Source organism: Ptychodera flava, chromosome 12, assembly GCF_041260155.1.
Source record: "Ptychodera flava strain L36383 chromosome 12, AS_Pfla_20210202, whole genome shotgun sequence".
Classification (NCBI taxonomy): Eukaryota; Metazoa; Hemichordata; class Enteropneusta; family Ptychoderidae; genus Ptychodera; species Ptychodera flava.
The window spans coordinates 7,187,077-7,205,859 of NC_091939.1; the positions used below are offsets into that span (position 1 = coordinate 7,187,077).

General features: G+C 36.0%; 1 protein-coding gene across 1 annotated transcript; it reads left to right on the forward strand.

The window, feature by feature from the left end:
• The first annotated feature begins 423 nt into the window (after positions 1 to 423).
• On the forward strand, positions 424 to 17,004 carry LOC139144846 (phosphorylase b kinase gamma catalytic chain, skeletal muscle/heart isoform-like). The gene is made up of 11 exons (XM_070715647.1): positions 424 to 595; positions 2,265 to 2,569; positions 5,066 to 5,241; positions 6,053 to 6,107; positions 6,596 to 6,661; positions 10,205 to 10,277; positions 10,798 to 10,888; positions 11,385 to 11,505; positions 11,895 to 12,018; positions 12,486 to 12,614; positions 12,983 to 17,004. Exons 2-11 carry the CDS (start codon positions 2,472 to 2,474, stop codon positions 13,286 to 13,288), a joined length of 1,239 nt encoding a protein of 412 aa, XP_070571748.1. The 5' UTR covers positions 424 to 595; positions 2,265 to 2,471; the 3' UTR covers positions 13,289 to 17,004.
• The last annotated feature ends 1,779 nt before the right edge of the window (positions 17,005 to 18,783 follow it).

Consider the following 18,783-nt stretch of genomic DNA (forward strand, 5'->3'; position numbering starts at 1 on the left):
TCTAACAGTTGATACATCGTTACCTGCATATAGTGTCGTGGGCGCTAACTCGGCAGTTTGCTGTTAACTGTTTGTTATTTTTCGCCCGTTCAGTCACGCCACTGGCCACGTGCTCACCGAACGCTGTATTACGAAACAGTAAAATGCTATTAAAATGCTTTATTGTAACAGCTGGTGCATGATGAGAAGACGCCAACGCCGTTGTCTTGTAGTCAAAATAGGAAAGTGCCCTTTATGTTTACAACAGATTCCCCTTTCCGCGAAAAATAAATGATAAAAGTGAAGTCTCATGCATTCTTCAAACTAAACAGTACATGCTCACAGTCAAAGTCTCAGCTGGGCTGCGATTCGAGTTGAGACGTGAATCGATGAATATCTGTACCATATCAACACAGAACGCTTGGTTAGGGGCCCGGGCTCTTCGAAGTCGTACCCCCTCACGCGATAGGTCACACGAAAGTAGGTCATTATCCATGTCATGAACGGAAGGGGGATTTTATGAGCCGCAGTGGTACCGTGTCAGCCAAGGTTTCTGTCACCGACCCTGTGCCTCAAGACTGTTGTCCCTATAAACCCAAGAGCAGATCGTGATCAGGTAATGTATTCGTTTATAGACAGAAAAACAGTAGATAACTTTCCAATGACAATAGTTGTGGTGACAAGTATCTATGGACATATCTCCATGGTTCGGAAAAAAGCCAGTGCTGTGGTGTACCGTACGGTTCGTTGCGCGGTCCCGTCCAACTGTCCCACTACCAGTGCTTCTTGAGCTCTATATAAAACACGGTTTTCCTGGTCACCATAACCACCACTGTGATTCATTTTTAGTATTAAAAATCTGAAAAAAAGACTGTATACCTGCGTTAGATGATTTAGTTCTGTATAAAGCCGCAGATACCAATAACCATGGAGGGAGCACACAACATAAAATCACGAACCTACATTGTACTTTGTAGGCTACTGTGGTAGGTTGATGGTCACACAGTGTGTGCTACCATAGACTCTAGGGTCTATGGTGCTACCTCCATGAAGTAACATTCTATCATAGATAGTAGGGCAGAAGACAGCGCTACTGTCCATGATAGAAGCACGAACCTATCTGTAGTAGGTGTAATATGTAGCTTGACTGCGTGGCAGGGCAGTGTGTTACTGGCGTTATACGGAGGCCGTGTAATGCTGGTAACACACAGCCCTGCGATGCAGACCTATAGGTTTATGATGCGTGTCACACAGTCATGTGTGGCAGAATGGAGGTAGAAAGATAAAGACCTTTCTAAGTTTCTACCTCCATGGATACACATACCAGAAAACTGATTTACATATTATACCCACATTAGAGTTCTGTGTGCTAACTGCATGTTATCACATAGGCTTGAAATGTAAATGATTGTCAGCTAGTATTTGCCAATTATCATTCAGGTATCATGAGGGTCCTTTATGTTTAGTTTTGTTGATTTTGTCTGGCAGTTTTACACTGTAAAACTGTAGGTGTTGGGTACTGTAGGTGTTGGGTTGAGCGTTGAAAGTTGCTGACTACTCTAGAAAGAAACTGCCTTGGGATAAAGTGTTGTTTTCTCAACAGACATACACCACAGGCATCAATCATTAAGATCGTCCAGAAATCTTAGGAGCTTACTATAGGGCTGGTTACGGGCTGGTTGTTCCTAAATATAGCTGCATATGTGTGGCGTACTGTATGACTTCCACTTCTGCCAGAAATTCAGACAAATTCTGTCAGTGTTGTCTGCGGTGCTGTTGTTGGAGCGTGCAGTTGAATGTATCTTTTCTAGTGTTCATTATAACATTAGCAGTCGTCTATGAAGTTATTTCATCGTTCTTGCATATGTAATTTCAAAAAATTTTAATCTAAATTTGCAGGCGAAATACAATATAAATGCTACCAGGGTTTCCTTGGTTTACCAATCCCCAACCTTAGCAAAAACACTGAAATATTTACTTTTGTGTATTACTGTAATTAGAGAACAATATAATTTGTGAACAGCCCTGTTTCTTTTGAATGGAATGTCTTCATAGTTGCCTGTGTCATTTCTGTTCATTTGGATATGTGCCAAGGACTTAACTCTGTAGCAGTTTTCATGCCACATTTATTGTGTGTAACATTGGTAAACAAAAATGATTTTTAGTGCAGGAGTTTAGAATTGTTAATCAAAAAATGAAAAGAGATTTTGATGAGAGTAGTTACCAAGAACTGACAATGCCACTTTGTTCTTCAGTGTAATATAATTTCTTCTTTTATGTTACAGACTATGCTATGCGATTCATGAGCTGCTGCTGACCTCTGACCTTTCAGACCCGCATAGTGTTGGTCGTCAGGAAAAGTGCTGAATACTGCGAGGGCTGTGTTTGAATGTGCTGAAAGCATCAACGAACTTTGATGTCTTGTCAGCCAAAATCCCGTTGTGAGAATATCCCCACATAAGGAGGATATTGTTTGGAAATTTTAGTCAAACATGACCATAGGAGAAGGCTTTGATGAGACCGACGATGATTTGCCTGATTTTGGTTCAGAATTTTATTCCAAATATGAACCTAAAGAAGTCCTAGGAAGGTAAAATATAATTTTTCTTGCATCATCGTTTTTAGCTATTTCATAGAAATGCTGAAGGTCAAAGTGATCTCAAAATTATTGTTGTAATTATTACTATTACTGTTGTTGTTGATGTTGTCACTGTTATTATCATTTATTATTTTTATTCATTTCAAAACTGTCATTGTGTCAATACATGTAGTAACAAATCATACAATACTATGGACCCCATTTTACTAGGGCCTATTGTTGCACACAGTGTTAAGCATTTGTAAGGTGAATACTGTGTATTGCAGCATATCTTTAGGGGGAGAATAAAATGAGAAAACTTTTTCATTGTAAAAAAATACTGACAATATTGTCACAAGTATTGCCCGTTCAAGTTGATTTAATCCTTCAAATTAGGTAGATCTAGATTCATTCTGAATACAAAAGTATACATAGTAGGGTTCAATAAACCCATTTATGATGTAATTTATTTGTTTGAATAGGGACTGCATGAATTAGTTAATTCTTGTAAAAACTTTGATTTATTAAAATACTGGTACTGTGGTTATCAAGATAAGGGAAATGAAATGTTGCCAGCTGCTGTTACTGTTCACCGTCATAAAACAACATTACAGACCTTGAACTGCCGCCATGTTAGCACACCAAAGCTTATGCATTCAAGACTTTCAAAATTGTTAAAATTTCCTTCATTAAAATTTGATTGAGAAAAACATATTCAAAAACAGGTTCAATTGTCATAAAATTATATATAAGTCTACAGAAATTCATAAGCGGGAAGCAGAACTACAGAGAAAGGATTGTTAAAGGTCATAGTGAGGTGAAAGACCTTTAACCTTACATACCAGTCAACAACTCTCAGTAGGTGTACATGTAATTCAGCTGTTGTTAGTTTTGTAGCATAGACATTATTGTTTGTCTGTAACATGGAAGTTAGTTCCCCCTCTAGGCTAGGTAGTCTAGATATTTGACAGAGTCAAAATGTACTTCAGCTTGAGAGGCCATGAATATCAGTACTAGAAAAATGTTAAAATCATAGTTTGCTTTTGGAAAAGAAAACTTTTACTACTAGCGTACATCAGGTTGAATGTCAAACTAGTGTTGTTATATAAAAGGTGATTAGTTCAATTAAGGTAAATTTTGAAACATCACAAATTACTCATTATCATACTGTGCCTACCTTTCATTACTGTGTTCTGTATTGATTGTCTGTGAAATTACCCTTTGAATTTACATCAGCTATTAGGTACAAAGACTATGTAAATTGTTTTTAGCTTATGGCTAATGATACCTTTGAAATATTTTCATCAGCTACAAATTATAGAGTAATTGTAGTTACCGATATATCAAAATGAATATCACAAGTGAGCGCCAATGTCAGAGTAGGGACTTTTAAAATTTATCTCACAATCACATTTCTCATATAAATTAAAATATATCACTGGAATATGAAGAAATATTCTTTGTAACAATATACCTTATGAGTGATGAAGTTAGGATACATTTATTTGAAATGTTGGATGCTTAGAAATCATGGGTGTCGTATGATTCATCATATACTGTATCATCACCACACCTTATATCAAAATCACATCTCTTGACTGATTAGGAGTGCCTTGATTAGTACTTCCGACACTACAGTTGCCATTTGTGTTACCGGTACCGGTTATTGTCATTCAATTCTAAGGGGTTAGATAGAGTGTAGTTCATGACACCCTGTATTTACAGGCACAGAAATTATTTCTCTTTATTTACATTGGTGCAGTAAATGTAATGTTTGTTCATATGTGTACACCATTCTTCTGTGAACAAGAAAAGTCTCATATCTAGGACCAAAGGCGTAAGCAGATCAGAAAAAATATTGTGTATAATGTAGAATTATGAAAATTAATAAACCATTGTTATGTTTAGTGGGTGCCTCTACGCATGTATGATATACAAGATGTGCCTCTTTGTTTGTGTAATGATTTGTTTATCTGGTGAGTTTGTAACCGGAAGCTTACTCACTGCCTTCTTTGAAAATTAGTGTTGTAGACTGACTGACAGGAATGCACTGTTTTCTAAATGAGGCTTTCAACAAATCCATCTTCACCACAAATTTTCAGGAATTTTGATTCAACTACAGTCTTGAAAAACCAATAAGGACTGTGTGAAAGTGTATGTGTTAGGCATGTAAACACCGTTGATTTTGTGAGCAGCTTACCGGAAAAATCCTGATTCTTAGTAGAGTAGACATTACTTCCTGTTTTGTTTGTTGCTATGAATAGAATAATAGCTCATCATTCTGGTAAACCCCAGGGGGGTGGAAGAAGACCAGCCTTGTACAGCTGTCATTTCCCTTGTGACGTAGGAATATTATTGTATTATCAAAGTCAAATGACATCATTTGGCAGATGTTACCCTGCAGATTAACAACACCAACATTGACAAGAGAGAGATATTTTTGCCGAGAACCTGAAGTTGATAGATGTGTTTTGCTTATAGCTGTGTACTGACTCTTTCCTCCACCAGGGGCATAAGCAGTGTTGTCAGGAGATGTGTGGATAGGAAAACACAGCAGGAATATGCCGTGAAGATCATCGACATCAGCAATGAGAAAGCATCAGAGGCTGAAACAGAAGCCCTCAAGGAGGCCACCAGGAATGAAGTCGATATTTTACGGAAAGTGTCTGGTCATCCTAACATAAGTAAGTATCAAATTCCCACATATTTCCCCTCACTCTTAATGTATTTGAAATTTAAACTGTATCGAAAAATATGAAATATCTTTTAATATTTTTTAATTTGTTTCTAAACTTTTTTTCAAATATGGCTTGTAATAGTCTTTTTGGCCACTTTATATAGAACAATCTGACGTTTGTCAACCAACATTTAATATTAAATGTGAAGGACTGTGATCTATGATAGTAAATGCCTCTCAAGCATCAGGTCTCAGTAATAAAGATTGATTACAGAGCATTCATATTTAAAGTGTCACGCATGAATTATCCCTGTCACTCTCATGAAGTAAAACGTTTTGTCCTTATGCACACAATGACTCACATATCCAGCCCATCATGAAAGAATGTCTTTTTTTGTGGCTGTCATCATATTGAGGTCAAGAGATTCGTATCAAAAGTTCAGCCCTACTGTCATCAGCAAACAGTAGAGTATAAAGTCAACTAAGGCCTTTCAGTCATCTATGCATGTTTAGTAGATGACTGATTGTTTTACAAATGCCTCGTTTCTTTGATTCTCAACTGGTTCAATTTTTCTTATATTTCCCATAATTTTTCCTTGAATTAATTATTAGTAAAAAAATATTTTATGTGATATAAAGTTACTTTAAAATTAAAGGTATGAGAAACAGAAGCACTACCGTAATTGTATTAGCAAAATTTTTTTAGAGCGTAGCAAGATTTTTTTAGAGTGGTACAGTAAAGTGTTTTGTGTTCAAAAATTCCTTTTGTATAAATTGTAATGTTCTAACATGTATTTCTTGTTCTCTTTTTTTTTCAGTCGGATTTGTAGATTGTTTTGAATCTCTGACGTTCTTCTTTCTAGTATTTGAACTGTAAGTACGTCTCATAACTCTGAAATTGTTATCACATTTATCAGATAGTCATCATTTTTGTTTGAAGGTCATCGCTCTTTGGTAAATACACTCTGCAATATCTCCCAGTGGCTGTAATCTTACTTTAAAACAGTTCTGTCAGTTGTATTGAAATTTAATCAGACAAGCTGTAGGCTATGAAATGGAAGTTTTCGGTGAGTTTCTGCAGTCATGAGTTGTAAAATAGTCTAGGATTTTTTCCAAGGTATGTAAAATGTGATGAACTGGTATATACTTCCGTGATCTGATTATGTATGTCTGTAATTATTCTAGTAACTAAAATGCTGTACAACCACAGATACTCATATTTCCCCCTTTATCTTGTGAAAGGTACATGTGGGACTAAAATTTGACCTTGGTGTATGTTTCCTGATTTTTCTCTATATTCGTAATGTATTTGTCATCAGCTGTTTTTTTTACATATATGTTTCACCATTGATTGCTTTCAGATGCAAAAATGGAGAACTGTTTGACCATTTGACAAGAGTGGTGACATTATCAGAGAAGAAAACAAGGTATGTGATGCAAAATATATCATCAGGGCTTCTAACACAGTCTTTTTGACAAGTCTGTGTCTGATAAGATTGACAGCCAAGTAAATGTGGACAGTGTATAAAGGTCTTTCATACATAGGTCATTTGATGTCAGGACATCAATGAGCGGTCATCTTCAAGGTTACCTCAGTTTTTATCAGCACATGTTGTGACATCTCATAATCAATGTCACTGGTGTGTGAGTTCTTGGTCATATTGTGTATGCCGGGGGGGGGGGGGGGGGGGGGGGGGGTAGGTGTTGCTTGTTACTGTATCTTTTTTACGCTTTATGTCGTAGGGACTTCTGGCTAATACTCTATCCCAAAGATTAACCCTTATGACTCCCTAAGTCATTAATGATTATTGCCAAACGTTTTCCGAATTCAGGTATCTTCAGTCTTGCCATCCATCCATCCTGATACACTTCCACATACTGTATATACATGTGCTGTTATAAATGTATGTGTAAATACGTATATATGATGTACTTATACATAGAAACTGAAGTCACTTTGACCATTCAACCACAATGATATTGATGAGAGGATTGGTGAAAGGGCTGTGAAATTGTAAACAAGTCATGTTGTGCCCTCTCTCCAGCTGATGGTCTAATTAGAATATCACAAGCCTCACCCACCATTTGAAATGACAAAATTTAGATATCAAAAGCTCTACTGTTTCGCGAAGAGTTCAGTCAAGTTCATGGACATGGCTTGTACATATGAACATTTTAAGGGGAAGACTAGGATCAAACTGGGAGGGACTACAGAGTTTGACATGAAGAAAATCAAAGAATGAAAGCAGTGGAGTCATTTTCCTCTTGTAGTTGTTTTTTTTTTTTACATCGCGTAGCAACAATAATAACCCTTCAAATCATATAATGAAAGTCTTGATGATTTGTTGTTGTAACTTTTCATCCCCTCAAGTCGTAGTGTCAGCCCCTCTCATGGCCATCTCATCATGTGCTTACCCTCACACTAGTAATTGTCTGAGGCTCACGTGAGCATCATGTTATCGACCTACATCCGATCCCATCATTGCGGCTACTTTAGAAAGTGAAAAGTGACTCTATTGCTGGTCCTATGCGTGAATGTCCAATGTACAGTTCCATAGTCCCACAGATTGAATCGCAATACTCCAGACAGTAAGTGAATGATGGCCTTAAGGTCAACACTTCATGTCTAGTAATTTCTCACTTTAAGTTTACTAGGGCATTGTCTGACTTTGTGTTGTATTACTTTTGATCAAAGATTTCAATGACAGATCTCTTTCAACATCTCGTTAGAGATATGTTCATTGTTTAAACAAAATGTCCATACCATAGACTGTTTTTCAGGGTGATTCAGTGTGCTTTGATTTGAAATTTTACCCTTGTTGCAGAATCCATAATTTCTGAAATGTAGGATCATAAACTGCTTCATCTAAACTCTGGTAAAAAGTGAAGAACCCTAAAAATAATTATGGAAAAAAGGGAGTGAATTGTATAATTTATTAACCCTTTGAGTGTAGTAATTTTTTCCTACCAAAATTTCAGTACAACATTTTACCAATTTTTATGAATTTTTCTGTGTTTTTCTGATAATTTTGGATGAAAGGGACATCACATTTCATTAGCTAGAGCTTTTTATCAAAATTTTGGCAGAAATCTGAAAATTTACTGTGGTATATTTTATAAAGGTGACAGAAATTGACTTTGCGCTCAAAGGGTTAAAAAGAGTTGAATTGTCATATTAATGGTAACATACAAATGTATGCCTGTTCTAAAACTCAAATACACAAATAGAAATTCTCAATGTGACTCAAACTGCAACAAACATGTATGTGAAAGTACAATAGCTAATTTCTGAAATTTCCAGCCTGATGTGATGACTTTGCTCTAGTGTGTAATTTAGAGATTGAAGACATCGATCGATACTTGATCTCTGCAGGTTTAATTGTATATTGTCATACATGACTGATGTATGTAACCATGAAGTACTATTTTTTAGCTCCCATAGCCATATGTATATATGGCAATGGAAGCTATTCTTATAGGCTAGGAAAATGTCTGTATGTATGTATGTCTGTATGTCTGTATGTCTGTACGTCTGTATGTCTGTATGTCTGTATGTCTGTATGTCTGTCCGTCAACATCAAAAACTCCAAAACCGCTGCACATTTCATCTTGATATTTGGTGTGTACATGGATGATGGGCTGTAGATGAGATTTTGTTCAAATGAAGTTGTCATTGCCAAAAATATGCAAATTAGTGCCAAAAAAGGCGTTTTTGGTAAAAAATCTCCTTCTTCATAACCGCTGGTCAGACAGCTTTGATATTTGGTATACAGGTCCCTAGGGATAGCCCAACTTGGATTTGTTCAAATTGTGATGAAATAAGCAAATCTGTATTTTTAAGGAATTTTTTTGTCATTTTTGGTCAAAAATTTATTTCATCAAAACCGCTCGTCTGACAGCTTTGATATTTGGTATACAGGTTCCTACAGATAAACTAAATATGATATACAGAATATATGATGAAATCTGCAATTTTGTATTTTTGGTGCAATTTTTGCCATTTTTGGTCAAAAAATGTGTTTCTCAAAAACTACTTGTCTGATGCCTTTGATATTTGGTATACAGGTTCCTGGGGGTTCTCTTAGTGTGATATAGTGAAATTTGATGAAATCTTCAATTTTTGTATTTTTGGGTCAGTTTTTGCCGTTTTTGGTCAAAATATTTGTTTCTCAAAAGTTACTCATGTGATAGCTTTGATATTTGGTATACATTTTTATACATAATTATGATGAAATCATCAATTTTGTATTTTTGCAGCTAATTTTGCCATTTTAGGTCAGGCCATCCTGAAATGAGCTATCAAAGATCTCAACCTTCTTCATCAATACATATGTCACAAAACGTTGCTCTCTTCATAACACAGCAGAGCTCTGTCGACCATTGGGTCGTTTGTTAGCTCCCATAGCCATATGTATATATGTTTACAAGTTTACATTTTATTGAAAATCTCAATAGCCACTGAGCAGATTAGATGAAAAATTAGCATGTAAGTACTTTTGGCTGACCTGAAATGATTGTGCACATCTTGGGTCAGTATCTTGGACTTGCTATTTTTCATGAATTTTTTTGTAATTTTCTCCCATTTTTGGTCAAAAAATCTTCTTCTCTGAAACCACAAATCTGATTGATTTGAAACTTGGTATGGAAGTGCATAGGAGTGACCTTTCTCAAATCTGGGCAAATCGTGGTGAAATTTGCATATTTGCATTTTTTGGCTATTTTTTTCATTTTTGATCAAAATTTTTTTTAACTCTGAAACCACACGTCCGATTGAGTTGAAACTTAGTGTAGAGGTTTTTACGGGTGACGTCAGTAAGATTTGATCAAATTCTGGTGAAATTTGCATAATTTTATTTTATTGGGGGAATTGTTTCTATTTGTGATAAAAAAATCTTTTAGCTTGATTAGCTTGTTTTGATAACTATATGGGAGCGACCAGTGACATTGTTACTATTTTTTCAATCACTCAGACAAGTTATGAGACACATCTTTGAAGCCGTCAGACATGTTCACAGTTTTGGTATCGTACATAGAGATTTGAAGGTGAGTAATACAGCAACACACAGATTTGCAATAGTGTGATGTCTTATAAACCCCTGTGCTCATTGCAGCAGTGAATATCAGTTATAACAACCTCTGAAACATCTTTTCCTTTGACTTGAAATATTAACAAAACAAAATATGATTGGTACATGCTTGTTTCAATATTTTTGTCACTGAGAAACAGGTTAGCATCCTCAGTTTTACATAATCAAAGTCTCTGTTTTCAGCAAATTATCAAATTAAACTCTGTCCCATCTTACTCTTTAAACTTGTCAAGAAAAGGACATTTACTGCATCCATGAACTTGTTGATGTATTATCGCTCTTCAAGGTTACCCATACGTGAAGGTCAGTGACAAGGTGATAACACCTGTGTGTTGTAGGATGTACCGGTAGTTGGAACTATGCTGTACACGTGAAGAAGTTGAGATTAAGTCTAAGTTTGTCACCAATTACTGGAGGGTAAGACTATAGTCTATAAAAATGTGTGTAGTTCATGAGGATCTTGTTTACTTCCACAGCCTGAAAATATTCTACTGGATGAATCTATGACTGTGAAAGTGACTGATTTTGGATTTGCTGTGGAACTGCAAGAAACAGAGTTGTTAACAGGTGAGTGAAAATACCATCAAAGTCACTCCATCAGTGTTATTACTTTGGTTGAGAAATTGTGTTTGATTGACATGATAACCATAACTTTTAAATTTAATATTACGGTATGCTCAGAATATTTTTCATAAGATGGAAACCTCAGTCAGCAATGCTGTGAACTGTAGAGTTATAAAGTTCCCATAATTTGACCCCAACACATTTATCAGGTGTATTTCTTGGCTTTTGGAATGCTCTTTGTTTTGGAACATGTGTGGTATTCATCAATAGCAGCAATATTTACAGGGAATAATGAAAGGGAAAATCCTTCTAACAGCTACTTGCTTCCTACTGTAACAAAAAAATTCTGGTATTGACATGTTGTCAAAACGATTTTAAAGTTGCTGCTATCTGTTAGTGCTCTGTGATCACATATGCTTGTACATGTCTGTCCTTTTGTCATGGCATGTTGAAAGAGACTGCTTCTAATTTTTGTAATTCATTTGTAACTTTTCCCTAGATTTGTGTGGAACCCCTGGATATTTATCTCCTGAAATATTGAAGTGTAATATGAATTTGGATGCAGATGGCTATCATAAGGAAGTGGATCTGTGGGCATGTGGTGTCATCATGTATACACTGTAAGTAAATATTAGTGACATCGGAGAAATGAAAATCAGCACAAAAAGACATACACCCTCTGTTTTTGTTCATTCTGTTCACATGTAAATAAAAATACAAAAGAATGCATTTTCACAGCAAAAGAATATGCAAATTATACATTGTTATGTAAATTAGTCACCATTCTCTGCTTTCCTGAGCTGTGGAGAACACTGACATGGATGGAAAGTGTATCTCTGGTCCTTTGTGAATTCTTTACAAAGGCCAGACATTTCAAAATAAATAGTAAACTTTTTCATGTCAGCGATTTCCAGCATTGGAAACCGAAAGAAACTGGGATATATAATTTATGTAATTTGTTATGCCTTGATAGAAATTCCTAGTCAGGTATACTGTATTTTTTTCACAGTCTAGTTGGATCACCGCCATTTTGGCATCGCAAACAGATGGTGATGTTACGTGCTATTATGGATGGCAGATACCAGTTTAGTAGTCCAGAATGGGATGACATCTCGGACTACCCTAAAGATCTTGTAAGTTTCTGAAATTTCTCTGAAAGTCCTATCTGTTTGATCGTAATATTTCTAGAACTCTATCATGTCATATGCAAATGTCTGCGTATTGTGAAACTGAAGATATGAGGTAGGTACACATTGTCATGTGTATGTGATTGAATCAGATAAAGACAAAAAAGATCCACATTTCAATCATTTAAGTAGGTCAAGTCTTCCCATGCCAATTAAGGCATAAACATTACACTCTATGGCACTCTTCATTGACCAGATAAACATTCTACCAATTTGCTAAACTTTCATTTTTTGAAGGGTCACATTCCATTTTTCCTGATGGTTCGTCTCAAGAGGACGTAATCCCATACAACCATCTTTTATTTTAAGTCAGAGAGTGTTGAAATTTATTTGAGAACTCAATATTGAAATGAGCATCAACAATATTCATCTCTCTCTCTCTCTCTCTCTCTCTCTCTCTCTCTCTCTCTCAGATATCAAAGTTGCTAGTAGTTGATCCTTCCAAGAGGCTGACAGCTGAACAAGCTCTGCAACATCCATTCTTTGAAAGTGCTGAAGCCCAGAAAGGCACGCCACAGTTTGTACCAAGGAGGAAGTTTAAGGTATCTAAATAACTTAGTCACCATCTCAAACTAGACTTTCATTAACTATTTAAAACTGAAATAACATACGTATTGGGGTTTTGTGATCATACAATTTCAGTTTAATCTTAACTGAAACGACTGTGTATAATTTAAAATATCATTACAGACTGTGCTCTTCAACTTCAAAGAAGGGCTGTGTTTCACTCAGATTTGGCACTTTGAAGTTTTCAACTCACTGTAGTAGCAAAACACAGGTGTAAGTAACATATCAATGAGAAAAGAGACACCAAATGATTACCCAGTGTTTTACAATGTAAATTTTAAAATCTTACCAATGATAGGTGGAAAGTTATACAGATTTTGTTTCCTTTTGTGTCCATGCATAGGCGGCAGTGTTTGTTGTTAGATGCATCCACAAAATGAAGCACTGGAGTGGTCATTTTCCGATCTCACTGCAAGCTGTCAAAGAAGACCCGTATCGCATCAAAGACATTCGCAAGGTCATCGACGGCTGCGCATTCAGGATATATGCACACTGGGTGAAGAAAGGGGAAGATCAGAACAGAGCGGCGTTGTTTGAAAACAGCGCTAAAGTAGAACTGAAAAGAATGGTCAGTGAGAGGAGAAATAGATTCCGGAGAAAAACACCGAATTTGGGTTCAAGTTCAACAAGTGATGTTTTCATGTTCTAGCTCTAAACTTTATGGAAAAAATGTCTTTTTCACTGCTTCATGACAAACTTTAAAAAGCATTGTTGTTTCCCCATAGATTGCAAAATACAGCATTAATATGTTTTGTATCAGCAATTTAAGAAAACACAAAGCAGAAATATTGATGCTGAAATTGAAAGATGTATTTTATCAAAGTTATTTCTTGTTATTTACACAAGTGAATGAATGTAAGATTTCAAGCTTTGATTTCCAACTATCATGTAGAATTGTAATCACAGGTTTGTCTAAACAGTGAAAAAGACATGATTTTAGTTCCATCAATAAGTATTTATTTACATTGAGAGATTTTTGTCATGGTAAATTATAAGTTGCAACAAAATCGGACAATCAGCAATAATCCAGAGAGTTGTTGTTGACTTTATGCATTCACACTTGGGTCTGTTTTATAATTGTTTCATCGTTTTGGAATGCACAGAATTCAGCAGTGGAATGAACTCACCTCGCGTATTCAAGAAGCATTCATTGATTTTCATGCATGATTAATTTTAATCTTTTGAAGAGAAGACAGCTGCTTTGACGCTAATCTTCCCCCGCCTTTAATCCAGCTGACTGATGATTAGGATTGCATCTTAATCTTTTACCTGTAACACATTAGGATTAAGAAGTTTTTCTCAACTAAACAGAGTGTTTAAGTCAGAGAGTTCAAGTTGCAAGTACCACATGTAGTAAAAACTCAGCAATCATTATCCCTTTAGAAAATCAGTCTTTCAATTCTTTCAATGTGAATTGAGCAGCTGCTATCGATTCTGTTCATGAACTTTGTATGGAGATAAAATCAACTGGTTGACACTGCTGGTAATTCCAACTGTTCTAAGTTGTACTCGTACAAGTTGTAGAAATATCTGAAATTCTGAACTTTTGAATTTCCATCCTATCTTGGACTGATGAAGACAATAGAATAAATACTTAAAGTTACTAATAATTTTGAGAACAATCACAAAGTTCAATCTAGGGGTAACCCTACAGACAGACGAAATTCCAAAATTCTGACAGACATCCGATGTCAGTCTTCGTAGTTTACCAGGATTTTGCTGACATGGACTGTGTGGTACATCATGACCTTTTACCTGGTTTCTATTTGTACATTTCAACCACTCCATTAATGAATAATAGTCTTTCACTGAACTGCCGGAGAACAACATAGCAATTAAACAATGTACAGATTACAACAGCAGCAGTCAAAGGAATGACAATAAATGGTGTATCATGATTGACTGCTGCCCCCTAAACTCAGTGAGAGTTCACCCCTGAATTACCCATCAGTCAGTGCAGTTGTTCAGGGTCTGTGGTTAAAAAAGCCATGTCTGATCATTATTTTAATTTCATGTCTGTACAGAAATGTATGATACATGTAATAGGGTTGAAAAGTGCCATGCACATTTTATTTCTGAAAGATTTTAGGGCAGCAATATGGCTGTTTGTTTTAAGCGCACACAGAATTTTTTGAAAGCTTTTTGACTTTTTCCTAAAGCTTAAATTGCAGTATTGCAAGCCACTCGAGCTTTTTCTAGAAGACAAGTTTTTATAGAGAAACTTTTTCAAGTATTTGTACTGTATTTAAACAGCAGCTGATTCTATTAACCATAGATGGCCATTAACCATACTGAGCAGTTACACTCACTGTTCAGTTGAATCTAAATTAGGCATTCAGATTCTTTTTTTCACTCACAAGTAAGCAGTTCACACTTTGAAGAGAATAAACAGTGTTGTAATGACTTTGCTGTATATTCCGTACACGGCCTAAAACTTCAGTGTTTTGTAAAAGGGCAGAATTGAGCTTTCCTAATTAATTGGCTTTGATTTGAAAAGTCTGTGATGAACATTTTAAGATCTGTAATGTGAATTCATGTTCAGTGTACAACTTTCACAACACTGCACAATGTATGGCTAAATATACACTTACATAAAGTTTGGACCTCATGCAAGCTTTTGATGAAATCTTACAATGTAATTGGCGGTGCCTGTCATATAGATAAGGATAGCATCTGATATTCCCTTACATTGCAGCAATGTCTATTTAGGAGAGCAAGTCTGAATAGGAGTTGGGAGGTCACAAACAAAATTATCTGTTTGCTTTCCGTAAGAGGATAGTTTTTGACACTTTTGAATTCATGCTTTATATAACTGCCATTTAAATTATGTATACCAGTTGCATTGTACAACTTTTAATAGTCACCAGAGTTGCTATATTAAGGTAGTATGCGCCTCGAAAGTGTAAGACTTAAACTTTTGCTCAAACTTTCCTGAATGAAACTTTCAACCATTCTCTTACCAACGGGTTACTGTGCAACGTTTGGAAATAGCGAAAACAAATTACCCAACATTTTGCGATATTTGAAATTCAAAATGGCCGCCATTCCTGTGTTAACTCTATGGGGGAAAATTAAATTTTGGATTTTGGAAAAACTAAGCTGATGAAAGTTTCTCTTTCTCCAAGAGCTTTAAAATGAGTCCCAACAAGTGGTAGATCAGAAAAGAATTGTAGAAATTTGAGAGTTCGACTATCTGTCCCCAAGGCACTTCTACCCAAAGTGTATTTTGTTACAGATACCACATCTTTCTTTTCCCGCAATTTAATTAACGTCTGTTTTCTTGTCAAGGTAATTGTATCTTCATAATATCATTATTTTGGATATGGCTGTATATCTGTGAAAACTAAGTTCAACTTCTGTCAGAAACAACAACAAGTTTCATCAACAAGTTAAGGTGTTTTTGATGGCAAGTCTGTATGCTGATTGAACAATTCTTTTGTAAATTATTTGCATAGAGGCCTTCCAGGATAGTGCAGCCAACTGCATTCCAGGCCTAGCATTTACACCCTAGGTTGTTGATGATTTGTCTTTATATGAAAAGAAATGTTTGGTATAGCAAGGCTACAGAAATCATATTGTAATAAATACTGAAATGGCAACATGCACCTCATGCGCTTATTTAAATAAACACATTCAACCCTGTGCCACGTCTTCATGAAAGACCAGTTTGTTTTGGTTGATTTCTAAATTTTGCCTCCTTTATTTCCTCAGGTTTAGAATTGTGCATGTCTTTATAATGAAAATCAGTATTTATTTCTGTATATCATATTTCTGATGTGATTCATTTTTACTGTTGAGCAATCTGTGTTGTATTTGTCTTAATTTATTACTTTAAAAAAATATTCTTTTATACTCTTTGCATCCTGTTCACCTGTTTATCCCTGTGTGATGTCATAGGTTACCTGGGGATCAGGGTTCAAAGGTTGAAGTTCATTGATAAGTGAGCCTCCCAAGTCTTGTGCTTGTACATCTGACGGAAAGTCATTATGGTTTGTAGACATTCATGGCCAGCAGCATGTTGGACAATGTACGTAAGATTTACACTGTTGTTGTACAAGTGTCCAAACAAAGAAATGCAAACTTGAGTTGACCCATGACAGACAAGTTTGTTATGCTACTGCGATTGACCATAAAAACTATTGACGAAAATTCAACATCACAGTGTGGGCAGATGGTGCAGACAGGATTGTCGATGTAGCATAATTTGAATGGTGAACAGAATTCATGGGTCAATATTGGTTGTGATTTACTTAAATTTTAGCATGGTAACTAGGGGATTTGCAAGCCTTGCATATACTGTTCTCACTACAACTGACATCCTTTTTCAAGAGATTTACGGAAATAAAGTTCATAGCATTGCTTTTACATGGCTTTGTGTGGTTGTCTTCCATATATACTAAAATCAATGAAAAGAAAGTGTGTTAAAGGCAAACAGTCGTCTGAACTGTGTTTGTGACTTTCCTTCTTACAAAGTATTTTATGCATAATATCTAGATGCATCAAATCAACATAGCTGCAACATTTAAATTTCCGCTATTCATTGTCAACAAACATGTGTTAGCTTTCATCAATCACCAACGTACCCTAGATAGTGTTTACATCAGTCATAGGGGTCCATGGCAACCTTTGAGCAGAGTTCCGATGACTGCCTCCCTTTAAAGTAGAATACATATTAAATTTCATTTTACTTTTCACAACATTCACGATAACTTTCACATCAGACATATTTACCTCGTACAACGGTAACTTTATATACAGCAAGCTATCAACGCTGCTATCATGATAAGAGTATACAGTGCCATGCAAACGAGTAAACCCCGGAGTGACTCATGATCACTAACTCAAGATTCCTCACTGCCAACTGGCGGTATGGTCTGCCATCGCTTTAAGCAAATATAAAGTGATGGAGACCAGCCAAATTCAAAGAATTTGTTGCCAGGGGAACACACCATTAGATTTTACTCTTAGACCCAAGGGACTGTGTCCCCTGACGTTGTACACCAACGTATATACCTATTCAATTCACACTTTGTAGACAAATTATTTTCTATTAAATTTCAAATCTTGGACCAAAAAATGACATCCTTTATTTTAACTGATGCTATTTCCATGTAATTTTGGCCAAATTTAATTTCTTTTCGACATTTGTAATAGTCGGTTTCAAAGCAAGTTGGCTTACAGTGTGGTCATCCTGAAACGTGCTGAAAATAGGGTTCTTGAAGACCTCTAATCACAAAGGCAGAGGAAATAAAAGGTCACTATAATTACCAGTATCAACAAGAAATAAATGCTGATGAACCAGCATTGCTTGTACAAACTGAAACCTATGGTCTTCAGTTCAGTGAAATTATATTTATGCTTGCATGAGAATCAATGTAATTCTTTTCATCGTTGATTTCAAGAACTTTCCTAAAAATACAGATTATACAATTAGATACGTAATTACAGTAAAAGCTCTTGTTTCACGACAACTAGTGCAATGTTACTGACTTACAGAAGTAGGAACTTGAAATGTGAGACGATGTTCAGCGTGTGAAATGTCTGCATACTACTCTGTGGTGGTTGGCAAGCCAATGTTATAGCACCATCACAGTCAAAACAACCAGAACTTTTGTTTTAATACTACAGAGATGTCCATCACTGTGGTTGCAGCACTTGTTATTCTCACAGAAATTATTGGCAGGTGTATGCCAGCTAGGACATTGAGAATGTTGATCTGCGTGGATGTGCTTGTATTATGAAGTGTATGTGTCCAGTGATGGTACTGTGTCCAGAGGCATGCTGAATAAAACTGCCTAGGAGGATGTACAAGTTTGCTTAGAAATGATTTTACAGGTGGAAGGGAGCGTGAAAGTCCAAGTTGAGGGAGAGTATACAGGTAGCTTTAGGGATCTCAGGTTTTAAAAAACTGGTACAGATTGAAGTATAAACCCCATAGCAGTTTCTTCAGTGCATTAATAACCATTGGAAACCTCAATTTGAAAAGAACAATTCTGTAAATGATTGTAATGGAAATAACTTGACAATGCGTTACACTGGTGGTGTAATAAACTGGACAGATTATTGTGCAAGGATGATCGTTTGGGCGTAGATGGAGAGCGCCCTCATGTGACTAATATTTCAGTTTCAGTAACAAGTTGTCAG

What these genes read in the sequence shown, in the direction of transcription:
- LOC139144846 (XM_070715647.1), top strand. Translation starts at nt 2,472, where the DNA reads ATGACCATAGGAGAAGGCTTTGATGAGACCGACGATGATTTGCCTGAT. An exon ending in TTATCAGAGAAGAAAACAAG is followed by an intron (nt 6,662 to 10,204) that starts GTATGTGATGCA and finishes TCAATCACTCAG; the next exon opens with ACAAGTTATGAGACACATCT. An exon ending in TCGTACATAGAGATTTGAAG is followed by an intron (nt 10,278 to 10,797) that starts GTGAGTAATACA and finishes TTACTTCCACAG; the next exon opens with CCTGAAAATATTCTACTGGA.